The sequence below is a fragment of the Panicum virgatum genome, chromosome 6K (assembly GCF_016808335.1).
Source record: "Panicum virgatum strain AP13 chromosome 6K, P.virgatum_v5, whole genome shotgun sequence".
NCBI classification, from domain to species: Eukaryota; Viridiplantae; Streptophyta; class Magnoliopsida; order Poales; family Poaceae; genus Panicum; species Panicum virgatum.
In genome coordinates, this window is record NC_053141.1 from 41656023 (window position 1) to 41669298 (window position 13276).

Genomic DNA, 13276 nt, shown 5'->3' on the forward strand with positions numbered 1-13276 from the left:
TAATAAAAAGAAAATTTATATTTTTCTTTAGCTATATCACTAAAGTGGAATTGTTGCGATGAATATAAACAAATACGACTTATAATAAACTGCATAAACCAAATGGTTCACAAGATAATTTAGATGATTTTATTTTTTATCATCAATTCCTTACGGGCACTAGAGAGATGTAAAACGTGGATTAGATTTTAGGTGGCACTGAACTAATATTAAATTATTAAGATGAGGATGATTAGTGGCTAACTTAGTGGATATATAATAATAGTAAAAGTTACATTTAAACATATTCTGATGGAAACACTGCTTTTTCTATAGCAAACCGCTGAAAGATTGAACCGGCATTATTCTTTCAGTGGTTGATGTTCAGACATCTACAGTGACTTCTTCAATTTTAAGACTATATACCGGTTTAGATTTTTTGGAGATACTCGTATATGTAGTGCGTGTTTCTAAAAAAAAAAAACCTCTTGACCTCCCTACGGAATGAACGTGGGACTGACCGGCTGGGTCTCTGGGACAGATGCCACGCTCCCTCCCTTCCCCTACAAGCTACAACGCACGCGCCAGCCCATCCCGGTGACACGTGGCGGCCTCTCACTCCGCCTGAGTCCCTGTGCAGTGAGCACGAAGCGCTTTCGGAGGCGGCGGATTGAAGCCGCGGCGCGCGCGCCGTCTCCGGCGAGCACCCGCCCACGGCGGCCATGGCGGTGCCCGCGGCGCGGCGGTGCCGGTGGCGGCGGTGGAGGTGCCGGCCCCGGGACGTGGTGCTGGCCCTGCTCCTCGCCTCGGTGCTCGCGCCCCTCGCGCTCTACAGCGGCGCCCCCTTCTCCGCCCCGCTCCGTACGGTTCCCTGATCCGCTCTCTCTCTCTCCCCCCCCCCCCCCCCCCTCCCTCGTTGCCCGCTGCCCCCCTACGCGTCCCTCCCCTGACGAAATTGCTTGCGATCTCGGTGCTCGCAGTGACCGGGAGGCGCGCGCTCCGCCGCGATCCGTCCAACTCGGTACGGCCGCGTTCGGCATCCCCTAACTGTTTGTTTCAATCAGGCTTTCAGAAACGAACTGAACCGGCGCTCTCGGCGTGTTTCTTTTCGTAGGTCGCTCGGAATGAGAGGAGCAAGCGGCTAAACGCGCTGGCGCAGGTGAATTTCATTTCACCCTGCTTAGAGATTGCTTCCATATTTCAGTTGTATGAGGTTGGAATTTGAAGGCGTTGTGTCGAACTGCTCAGCAGGACACATTTGGTACGGTGGTGAAGGAGCCTGTGCAGACGGTCGCATCTGCCATGGGCGCCCGGGACAAGGAGAGCGTGGTTGCTGCGGTGGATCATGGCACTCGATTGGGACATGGTGTAGGTAGTCGGCAAAATGTTGATCGGAGAAGTGGTTCAGATAGATCAAGTGAATCCACGGTCAGCAAGGATAGGTTACTGTGGAATGGAGAAGAGATGCAGGAGATGGAGTCAGAGGATGCAGTTAAGCGAGAGCACGATCATGATGTTGCCATTACCGGCAAACAGGGTGCTGTACAGTTGGGAAAAGAGAAGGGCCGTGCCAGTGATGTTGAAGCCCTGCACCACAAAGCTAGTGCAAGGCACGACAATTCTAATGTTTCATTGGAAAAGGTAAAAGAGAGTGAGCTATTGATTGATTGGAAAATATAAACTTGCAAATCTATCAAACTCATATCCTAAGAGTTAATTAAATTTCTGAACTGTGAGATTTTGCAAGGTAGGATTGAATATAGAAATATTAAGATATGGCCTTTTCCATTTTCTTGATGAGCAGATCATCCTAGGTTTAAAATCGGTAAGCTGTTTTTTCTACACTAGCGGCATAGTGGAATACACAGGATTCCATTATAACACTGCTAGGGCCCGATTGTTGATAAATTTTGTCTTGGTTCTGCTGATAATTAGTTCATTCTTGCATGTGTTTTCCCTCTAGTGAAGTGATGTTTTACCTTTTCCCCTGTATATTCTTCAGGTTTAGTAAAACTATAAGCGCAGATACTTGGAAATATCAGTAACATCATTCTTTTGAATGCACCTTATGTACCTTTGCTTTAGGTGCACAACTTTATGATGTTCTGCAGGCTGTAGTTGGTGCAGTCTGAACATAGTAGTTTCCCTCTTATTTTATTTCAAGGCAAAGTAGTTATTTAGCTGCTCCTGGTTTAATTTTCCAGGAAATTTCTGTTGATAGATCATCTGAGCAATTTAGAGGTGGTACCTCAAAAGAGCCTGATGCAAAGGCAGTTAGTACTAGTCATCATACAAGTCAGCAGCCAGATGCTATGATACGTGTCATCAAGAACCAATTAAGAACATCAAAAACATATATTGGGCTCCTACCTTCTAGAGGCCGTCATGCTTTTGTTAGAGACCTCCGAAGAAAGATGAGGGATATCCAACAAGCACTTGGTGATGCAACAAGTGATAAGCGGTTACCAAAGAAGTACGTTTTCCTTCGTTGTGAAGTAAAGTTCACCTTGGTATTTGTGATGATGATGATCGTTTATACCTAGTTGTTTGGGTTCCAATCAAAAGTGAACATCTCTTACATGTTTACTTCAATTTGATTTCTTACACAGTGTCGATGGAAAAATTAGAGCAATGGAGTTGACATTAGCAAAGATCAAACAAGTACATGATAACTGTGCAGCTATTATTGATAAGCTACTAGCAACCCTTCATTCAACTGAAGATCAAGTTGAAGCTCAAAAGCAAAAGGCTAACTATGTAGCACAAATAGCAGCTAAGGCTATTCCAAAAAGGCTCTATTGTCTTGCACTGCGTCTTACAAATGAGTATTATTCTTCCAGCACCAACAAAAAGCAGTTTCCATATGAAGAAAGGTTTGAAGATCCAAATCTACAGCATTATGCCTTATTCTCAGATAATGTACTGGCAGCTGCAGTGGTTGTGAACTCAACTCATATAAATGCTAAGGTACAATATTTGACATGTGAGAGAGTAGTGATTACATTAAAAGTTTAAAAATGAGCAGCTATGAATCTTTGCGAATCAACATACAGTGCTGTATATATTGTAAGATTCAACATTACTTCATTTGTACCACGTCGGCATGTGCTAACATTTTAACCAAAATACAATGCAGAATCCAGCAAGCCATGTCTTTCATATCGTGACGGACAAACACAATTATGCTGCAATGAGAATGTGGTTCTTGGCAAATCCCATTGGAGAAACTGCTGTTCAGGTCCAGAACATTGCAGACTTTTTGTGGCTAAATTCGAGCTACAGTCCAGTTCTGAAGCAGCTAGAGTCCCATTTCATGATCAACTACTACTTCAATACCAATCAGGATAAGCCGGGTAAAAATCCGAAGTTCCAGAATCCCAAGTACCTGTCCATTCTCAACCATCTGAGGTTTTATCTTCCTGAGATCTTCCCGAAGCTGAACAAGGTTCTATTTCTTGATGATGATATTGTAGTCCAGAAGGATTTAAGTTATCTTTGGTCTATAAATCTCAAGGGCAAAGTTAACGGCGCGGTCCATACCTGTGGAGAGACTTTCCATAGGTTTGATAGGTACCTCAACTTCTCAAATCCTCTAATCGCTAAGAAGTTTGATCGTCGTGCCTGTGGCTGGGCATACGGCATGAACGTGTTCGATTTGTCTGAATGGAGGAAGCAGAATATTACTGGTGTCTACCACTACTGGCAGAATCTGGTGAGTATTCATAAGCTTATCGTTATCAATAATGTGCATCGCACTTTGTTGCTGTAAACTGCTTGCAAAGGATTATCAGTGGCTATGGCTGCATGGCTTGCTTTATTTTGCTACTTAACCCTGATTTTAAAGTATTAACATAAGGACGACTATTTTTATACACGCACAGGTAACTGGAAATTTGATTTTGGCATTGTTTAATCTTGTATTAGTTCTTGTCTTATCATATTTATTAAGGACATGGAATCTCATTTCTGCAGAACGCCAACAGGCAATTATGGAAATTAGGGACACTTCCTGCTGGTCTTGTCACATTCTGGAACCACACATTCCCCCTCGATCGCTCATGGCATCTCTTGGGTCTAGGGTACAAGCCGAACGTCAACCAAAGGGATGTCGAGCGCGCAGCTGTTATACACTACAACGGGAATCGAAAACCTTGGCTTGAGATTGGACTGCCAGTATACCGCCAATTCTGGTCCAAGTATGTAAATTTTGATAATGTTTATCTACGCGAATGCAACATAAACCCGTGAGATATTGCTTTTAGCACTGTATGATAGTTCTTTATTTTTTTATATCGATGTATAATAAGTGATGTAGAGCGCCTTTTTTTGTTGGTCAAATGTCACGGCCATAAATCATAGTACAAGCCATAGCAGGCTGTAGAATAAGATATCTGATAGTTTCCTTAAAAAAAAAAGATATCTGATAGAGTTATCAAATATGTTGAGCTGTTTTGATCATGTAAGGAACATGGCCCCAATTAGGCCATTGTTTGTGATTTTGGTGATTGAGTGACAATATAATCAATAGGACTAACAAGTTTATGAGATCACATTTGTAGGAGTTTTTAGGTCCCATGGATATAATTCAAAATGTCCAAACTATCGTCAACACGCAATGTTCAATCCATCGTCGAGACGCCATGTCCAATCCACCATCAAGATGACAAGTCCAAATCGCTGTCGTGTTGCCAAAGCACAGCAAAAATTCAGATGGTCAAATTGGATCCAAATGATCCAAATGATCGCCGCGATAAATTGGACAAAAGATTGCAGAATCAGCTGCACCGGTTAAACTGACGTTGTACCATCGGTGCATCTGATGGTTGCCGGATAGACTGATGCTCAAGCATCGGTGTAAGTTTGGGCGCCAGATGGAATCAAGTGAAGACAACCCTAAGGCATCGGTTTAACCGACGGGTCAGTAACAGGCATCGGTGCATTCGACATACTATTGTCCAGAGATGATGTCAAGTGCGCAGCAGCCAAGGCTTCAGCACCGGAAGAACCGATGCCTACCGGATCAATGCATCGGTGCAATGACGTCAGCATAAAAGGATCAGGTGTAACGGCTACGTGAAGATCAAGTGTTACCGATTTAACCGACGCCCTAGCATCGGTTTAACCGATGGTCCCTGGAATTGCCGCAACTGTGTCAGAGAAGCCAATGACTACTTCCGAGTGCATTGTGACCGGAAGAACCGATGCCCCAGCACCGGAAGTTCCGATGCTTTCGCAGAAAAGTGCACAACAGCTCCAAACGGCTCGTTTAAGTTTGAGGCATATATATATGTGTTCCCCCGGCCATTTGAAGCTTCCTAGAGTTCCTAGAAGTCTCATACACATCAAGAACACCTCCAAACCATTCAAGTGCAAATAGATCAAATCCTTAAGCTTAGCACAAACTTTGTGAGTGTTAGTGCTAGAATTAGCTCTTTAGAGAGTGTGAGAGCAAGGTGTTGTGCCTTGTGACTGGTTTTAGAGTGAACCACACTTGTATTTCGGTGTGCCGGCCTCCTTGGAGCATTGGTGGCTCGCCGACACGTCAACAACCCTCCGACTTGGTGTGGAGCGGCGTCGACAATATTGTGCGGGGACGGAAACCCCTCCTTCGTGGGCAAGCTCCCTTAGTGGAAAGCGAGATCAAGGTGACCGTGATTGTGTTCACGGAAGAGACTTGATTGCCGGGAAGCGATACTCTTCGTGAGTGCTTCAACAACGTTGATGTAGGGGCGTCTTTGTGACAATCCGAACCACGGGATAAATACTCGTGTCGAGAGTTTGCTTCCTCTCATCCCTCCTCTTTAAGCTTCCGCATTTTGTATTGCAACTTGTGTGTCTTTACTTTCTTAGTATAGTATCTTGTTAGGATTGACTATAGGTTGCAAAACTCTTTTGGGATGAGGGTTTCACACTAGAAGAACCATAGTTGCACATCTAGATATATTGTTTTAGTTTAAATTTTTGTGCAAACTAATTGGAGCCATAGATTAAGATTTTAGAGTGCCTAATTCACTCTATCTCCCTCTTAAGTTAGAGTACCCGATCACTTTCAGATCCTTTTGATCTGACCCTACTAAGTGACGGTAACGCTATGGTCATGGGGATGTCTAACTAATGTGTACTCTGTATTGTGTACGGGGGTAACAAAAGTAGCTCTGCTTTTATCTGTTCCTTTTTTCCCTAACAAAAAATTCAAGGGATGTCGCGGCCGCGGCGCGATGGAGTCGATCCGAATCCGAGATCCGTTCGTATTGGGATGGGCCTCCTTGGCGCTCAAGTATGGTATGACCCCCGGCACCGCATATATCCCGGCCACGCGCAGCCTTCGTGCACAAACGGGAGAGCCCGATCCAGATCAGCGAGGGGCGGGCAGGCTCTGCACAGGCAATGGCGGCGGCGGCAGCTGGGGCCTGGGTGTGGTGGGGGATGCAGCTGTCGGGCTGGCACGAGGCCTACACCTTCGCGTACGAGCCGGTGACGGAGCAGTACAAGGTCGTGCACCTCCCGTGCTACCTCGACCGGAGCGGCGGGTTCAACGCGGCGCAGGTGTTCGCGCTGGGGAAGGCTGCGGCGACGCGCCGACCACCGGCGCGAGCTGCTGCCTGTACGCCGGCGTCGTCAGCGTCGACGGCGTGGCGTACTGGCTCACCAGGGGCGCCGAGCGCGTCGCGTCAGGGAGGAGCGGGTCACGTCCACCAGGGCGCTGCCGGCGCAGCCCAGGCGGCGGCGGCGGCGCTACAGCTGGCACCTGGCGGAGTTGCACGGGCGGCTCGGCCTCGTCTCCTCCAGCGACTTCTGGGTGACGCCGGAGAAGATCGACGTCTGGGTCCTAGGCGGCGGCGGGGATCGGCAGGGGTGGAGTCGCCGGTACGGGGTGCAGCTCAACGACGGGCTGCGGCACCTCACGGCGTGGCCGCACTTCGTGCACGGCGACTACGTCCTGACCAAAAAAGGGACCGGGTGTTCGAGCACAGGCTGGGGAGCACGGGGAGGTGGTGCGGCGGCGAGGTGCGGTCGGTGCGGATCGGGGAGGAGACGCCGGGGGTGGCGGTGTCCGGCGTATTTCGCCGCGGCTGCGTGGGCGGCATGTTCGCCTACGTCAAGACCAAGGAGCCGTTGAGCGTTACAACTCACAGGCTTCATAGCTGATGAAGGCTTGCACCTCTGCATTACAATCGCCAATTTGCACGAATCAATAATTTCGCCTTGTCTAAATATGTCCACTCAAATATCAAAAAGCGAAGCTGGCTGTGCGATCAAATCTTTGACCGTAATTTGTTCCCATAATACTCGACCCCAAACGTTGGAGTAGTTTATCTAGTAAATGTTGTAGTTGTAGTTATGAGATCGTAATTATTCGTAAGTGCTTTTACATACGGCTCATATTGTTGCGTAAAGCGTGGAATTGAACGGCCAAACTATCCCTCATCAAAATGAACATAAGCATTTTTGAAAGAAAAGCTTTTTACTGTTTCTAGAGGACAGTTTTTCATATTACTTTTACTTATTTTAGGGGAGTGATAATCAATAATATTAGGATTATTCCGGGTGCTGAGCTTCGGAACTAGTAACTCCGTTCTAAATTGTAGTTCGTTTGATTTTTTTTTTACCCTAAGTTTGACCATTCGTCTTATTTCAAAAAAATTGTGCAAACATTATCAAATTTAAATCATTCTTAAAGATCTTGTATGGATAAAGCAATCCACAACAAAAGAAGTGATATTTTGCACAAATTTTTAAATAAGACGAATGGTCAAACTTGAGGTTCAAAAAGTCAAACGACCTATAATTTGAAACGGAGGAAGTATCAAGCAGCATAACGAGAGGCTGGACAAGTTGTTTGCAATAGTACTGTGCACGCATGGGTACAGTGCGAGCTTAATAAAAAAACGAAAAATTCGATTTATACCCTCGAACTAACATAAAAGTCATATTGTCGGTACCCTACAACTGGGGTACCCACTCCTACTGTGCCAAGACTCGCGTAGTTATCCGTAACTACGCCCTAAGGAGCTGAGCAGCCGGACTCCTGGGTTCCGACTCCATCTCACCGGACCAACGGTCCCGGACCCGCTTCCCGTTTGGGGACGGGTCCGGTGTCACCACGTGTCCCAGAGGTGGAAATGCTCAGCACCTGTGGCCGCGGACCCGGACCCCCGCAGGCGGGTCCGGGACCTCCACGTGCCATCCGGACTCCCGCAGGCAGGTCCGGGACCTCCACGTGCCTACCCGGACCCCCGTGAGCTCTCGGCTCAGCAAGCTGCTCGGGTGGGGTCCGGAGCCGCCACGTGTCACGCAGACGCGGGCGCGGGCGCCGTACGCGGGCGCGGGCGGGCGCTCGCAGCTTCCGGTCGCACCAAGCCCGCTCCGGCGGAAAGCCAAATGTCGTGGTGCTGCAAACCACAGCCGGGTGGCGGAAGGCACCCGCCCTAGCCCAGAGGGTGTGTACTCGGGGGTTAGCTAGTCTTAGATCAATCTTCCTCAAGAACACGATGAACACAGCAGGATTTAGAGTGGTTCGGGCCGCCGGAGCGTAATACCCTACGTCCACTGTGTTGTATTGCCTTCCCACGAGAGTGAGAAGTTCGCTAGAGCTTGAGTCTGGATTGTGGAGATGATGTGTGAACCTCCTGTGTTCTAGCGGGCGTGCTCTCCCTTTTATATGTCCAAGGGGAGCACGTACACTGAGCGGGGCCCCGACATGTGGACCCGGCGATGTATTATAAACTACACTTTGGCCTTCAATGGCTCAGATCCGGAGATCTTGTCGTCGGCTTCTGTGCGTAGCTTCTGACCAGGGATGGTCTTGAGTTGTCCTGTCAGAGTAGAGTCTAGCCTTTGCAGTCGCGCGTCGAGGTCACGATGAAGCGCCGAACTACTGACTCAGTCCACTGTAGCAGCGTGCACTGTTGCTTCAGTCAGTAGCTGGTCATCATGACTCGTCGCTCATGCGCGCAGCGCTGAGTCTTTAATGCTTGTCTCGGTATCTGGCGATCCACAGTGTGGACTGACAAAAGCTGCCCCGTGCCCAGAGGCAGCAGATCCCGCCTCAACCACTCGCACTTAATGCGGGTGGGTGAGGGAGCTTCCAGCGGAAGGCTGGCGCCCGCGCCCGCGTCTGCGTGACACGTGGCGGCTCCGGACCCCACCCGAGCAGCTTGCTGAGCCGAGAGCTCACGGGGGTCCGGGTAGGCACGTGGAGGTCCCGGACCTGCCTGCGGGAGTCCGGATGGCACGTGGAGGTCCCGGACCCGCCTGCGGGGGTCCGGGTCCGCGGCCACAGGTGCTGAGCATTTCCACCTCTGGGACACGTGGTGACACCGGACCCGTCCCCAAACGGGAAGCGGGTCCGGGACCGTTGGTCCGGTGAGATGGAGTCGGAACCCAGGAGTCCGGCTGCTCAGCTCCTTAGGGCGTAGTTACGGATAACTACGCGAGTCTTGGCACAGTAGGAGTGGGTACCCCAGTTGTAGGGTACCGACACATATTTTTAACTTTTAACTATAAAATCAAACAACATAGGTCATCCAACTGTCGAAACTAGACAAATTTAGCCTTTGGGATAGTTATGAAGGTGGTTTCTATTTTAAAAAGAAAATAAAAATTAATTAGATCTAAAAACTTAAAACTAATTTATTTTAAATAAAAAATATATGAAACTAGAGCTACATTTTTTAAAAAAATAATGTAACCTATCTTTTATTGATCCATTTGAATTTTAGTTATTCAAAAATAATAGATATTGATACAAGCAACTAAATATTATGAACATAAAAAATTGGATCTGAATAATTGACAATTATTGTGGCAATAGGAAAACTTTTGGCACCCATTTAGTAATTTTTTGACCTAAAATGAATTAATTATAATTTTGTTAGTTTAAAATGGAATATTTTTAACTTTTGCTTGAAATGGAATATTCTTAATTCTTACAAAATGCAAAACTATTTGTGAGGCTTAACTTGCTCGGTTTTAACTGTTGGATGGTCTTTATTGTCCGATTTTGTAGTTAAAAGTTGGAAATCGGGCTTTATGATAGTTTGAGGCTGTGAACAATATTTTTTTTCATAAAAATTACTTAACGGGATAAGGCAGTCAGTCTCCCCCGCTTTAAATTAAGAAGGAGCAGGGTCCATGCAGCAGCCCACCTTGCGCCGGCCGGTACAGCCGTCTCCCGTCCCACGACGTGCTCAGGACGTACTCGCCGTGCGTCAGGTGCGGCCGGCCTCATAAGGATCCAGCCGCTCGCGAAGAGGCTGTGCCTCCAGCTCCACCACGACCTGCCGTCGTCCACGACCCACACCCCGGCTTGTAGCGCGGCATCGCGACGCCAGGCCTCGCGTGGGCGACTTCGTGGGAGCTCGGGTAGGCTCATTCGTGCCTGCGGCGCCCGTCCTTGTTGTCGAAGACGAGGGCGCGGGAGCTCCGCCATGGGCCGATGAAGGCGAGGGTTTTGGTCCGGACCTGCCGCTCAGGCATGCGCTCATCGATGATGTTAGAAATCATGCTACTGTGTGTTTGTGTTTTAAGAATTTGAGCTTGGGATCAAGAAATTTATCAGATTTGTGAAACTAGACGAGGAAAAGTGCTCCATTGTAGTTACGTGTGAGTTTAAAATATTCTGCATGCATGTATGTATTTAGATGTAAAGGCAAGGAAGTTGGCAGTGACAATAGCTTGTGACCAATGCCTATATGAACTGTTATGGTGTGTACTATCATGTTGTAAAATTTCAACTTAAAACTCCACTTATGCATGGAGAAATGAAAAGAACAAATTACAGTAGGGGATAATTTAAACCAAATGGGATAGTTTGAGGTTTAAAATGAACCAAAAAATAGTTTAGGGGGTTATCTAGACTTTGGATATAGTTGAGGGGAGTAATTTAGACTTTTTTTGAATTTTTTTTGGAATTTTAGCCCCCCTAAAAAAAATTGGAATTTGACATGGATGGATCGCAGTTCGTTCCTGGCAACCCAGAATTCTTGATCTTAGCGAGTCCGTTCCGTTTTTACCTCCTTGGCCCTCAAGTTTACTCCGGCTAAAATATCTCGCTCGGCCAAGCGAAACGGGAGAGATCACGCTACGTGAGGCCGCGCCAACGGCAAGGTGCGGCGTCAATGGCGACGGCGTCGCCTTCCGTCCGGGAAGCCACGGACGCAGTGGACGACGGCTGGAACCTCCCCACGGACGCCTTCGTGGAGATCCTGCTCCGCCTCCCGCCGATCCGCCGGCGCTGGGCCCGCCTCGTCTGCCGGAGCTGGTGCGACGTCATCGACGAGCGGACGCCGCGGGGCCAGCCGCCCAAGGTGCTCGTGTGCTTCACGACCGCCACGTCAGCCTCGGCGACCGTCGTCGACGACCTCGAGCACGGGTGGGGCAGAGAGGTGTGGCGGGCCGCCGACGCCGCCGGCTCCGGCACGAGGAGGCGCTTCTTCACGGTGGTCGTCGGGACGTGCAACGGGCTGCTCTGCATCTGCGACGACAGCAAGCCCGGCGGGGAGATCTCGCTGGCGAACCCGGCCACCGGCGAGAAACTACGCATCCCGCCGCTCCCCGTCTCGCACCGGCACGCCTACCTCAGCTGGAAGGTGTACACCTTCGGGTACACCCCGGCAACGGGGCGGTACAAGATCCTGCACCTCCCGTGCCGCGGCGACCCGTCCGGCGTGTTCAACGCGCTGCAGGTGTTCACGCTCGGGGACGCGGCGTGGCGCGACGTCGCCGTGCCCAGCGCGAGCTGCTGCGCCGACGCCGGCCTCGTCACGTCAGCGCCGGCGGCGCGGCGTACTGGGCCCCGGGGGGCGCCGAGAGCGTCGTGTCGTTCGACCTCGAGCGCGAGCGCGTCGCGTTCGCCGCGCCGCTGCCGGTGGGGGCCGACGGCCTCTGCCGACGCCTGATCGAGTTCCACGGGAGGCTCGGCCTCGCCGTGTACGCCGACAGGCCGATGCCGGCGAGGACCGAGGTCTGGGTCCTCGGGGACGGGGAGGACCCGCGCGGGTGGAGCCGCCGGTACAGCGTGCGGGTGCAGGGAGTGGAGCGGCGGCTCGCGGCGCCGCACTTCGCGCACGGCGGCGAGTACGTACTGACCATCGATTGGGAGCAGAAGCACGTGTACGCGCACAGGCTGCGCGGCGCGGGGAGGCTGCGGCGCGGCGAGGTGCGGTCCCTGCGCATCGGGGAGCCGGGCACGGCGGCGGCCTCAATCAAGAACGGCTCCTACCTTCGGACCTTCGCCTACGACGAGACCACGGAGCCGTTGAGTTTTTACAAGATTGGTGATCATCGCAGGGGCCGAGGAGGCTCCATCTGCAGATGAAATCGTGTCTTTGCTTTGGTTTTGTTTCAGAGAGAAGTCTTTGCTTTGGTTTTTGATCGTTCTCCGTAAATTTGGCAGAAGTGCCGGCAGCAAATTGCCCCAAAATTTGTGAAATGTAATCGGATTTCTTCATCTGAATGTCCTGAATTCTTGTTCCAAGCACACGTTCTGAAACCGCACGCAGAATAAATGTCGAGGTTAACCCGTTGGAATTTCAGTAACAAAACGCCCATGCCGCGGTTTAATTCCCAGAATAAAAAAAAAGTAACGCTGCTCCGTCCATGATCCATCGATCTCCCTCGCTTCTACAAATGGCGAGCCGTTCCCTCCTGCGGCCGTCGTCCAAGAACGCAGCCCTTCGGCACAGCCACCGCGGCGATGGCGAACGGTCCGCCGCCCCGCTGCCGTGGCGTCCTCCTCATCCTCGCCGTCGCGCACGCCGCCGCCGCGGCGGCGGCCACGACGGGCGTCCCAGCGGAGCCGCCTGCGCGCGCGCGCCAGCAGCCTCTGCCCCGGGAGTCCAGCCTGGCGCCCCCGATCGTGCCGGCCGCCTGCGCGCAGTCCGTCCTGGAGGCGTCCCTCCCCTGCGCGCGCGACGTCCTCGAGACGCTCGTCTTCAAGGCCGTGCGGCTCAGCGCGGACTGCTGCCGCGTGCTCGCCGGGGTCGGCGAGGAGTGCGTCGCCGCCGTGCTCTCCGGCGGCTCCTTCGGCCCCGCACTGCTCCCCGTCGTCAACGGCATCTGCGGCTTGGTCGCCAGCATTGGTTAGGCTAGCTACCGGAGTTCACCAGAATTGATGAACGGAGATACATTTCATCGCATTCAAATGATGGACCCTTCTCTTCCACCTGTTGCGACGGATGCTAAGCATACTGTTCAGTTTTTTGTTTAGAGGAAATAAGTTGATTTTACACCTGAGTAGCTTCAACCTTGGCCTTGAACCAGAAAGATCCTACATTTTCTTTTTAAAAATTATACA

General features: G+C 50.5%; 2 protein-coding genes across 2 annotated transcripts; both read left to right on the forward strand.

Moving 5' to 3' along the window:
* The first annotated feature begins 1238 nt into the window (after window positions 1-1238).
* LOC120713675 (probable galacturonosyltransferase 4) lies at window positions 1239-4478 on the forward strand. The gene is made up of 5 exons (XM_039999617.1): window positions 1239-1620; window positions 2184-2452; window positions 2589-2946; window positions 3116-3691; window positions 3952-4478. The coding sequence occupies exons 1-5, from the start codon at window positions 1282-1284 to the stop codon at window positions 4225-4227; spliced, it is 1818 nt and encodes a 605-aa protein (XP_039855551.1). The 5' UTR covers window positions 1239-1281; the 3' UTR covers window positions 4228-4478.
* Window positions 4479-11099: 6621 nt separating this feature from the next.
* On the forward strand, window positions 11100-11879 carry LOC120713503. Its single transcript, XM_039999452.1, has one exon. It carries the CDS (start codon window positions 11100-11102, stop codon window positions 11877-11879), a length of 780 nt encoding a protein of 259 aa, XP_039855386.1.
* Window positions 11880-13276: the final 1397 nt, after the last annotated feature.

What these genes read in the sequence shown, in the direction of transcription:
- LOC120713503 (XM_039999452.1), top strand. Translation starts at nt 11,100, where the DNA reads ATGGCGACGGCGTCGCCTTCCGTCCGGGAAGCCACGGACGCAGTGGAC.
- LOC120713675 (XM_039999617.1), top strand. Translation starts at nt 1,282, where the DNA reads ATGGGCGCCCGGGACAAGGAGAGCGTGGTTGCTGCGGTGGATCATGGC. An exon ending in GATAAGCGGTTACCAAAGAA is followed by an intron (nt 2,453 to 2,588) that starts GTACGTTTTCCT and finishes TTTCTTACACAG; the next exon opens with TGTCGATGGAAAAATTAGAG. An exon ending in CAACTCATATAAATGCTAAG is followed by an intron (nt 2,947 to 3,115) that starts GTACAATATTTG and finishes AATACAATGCAG; the next exon opens with AATCCAGCAAGCCATGTCTT.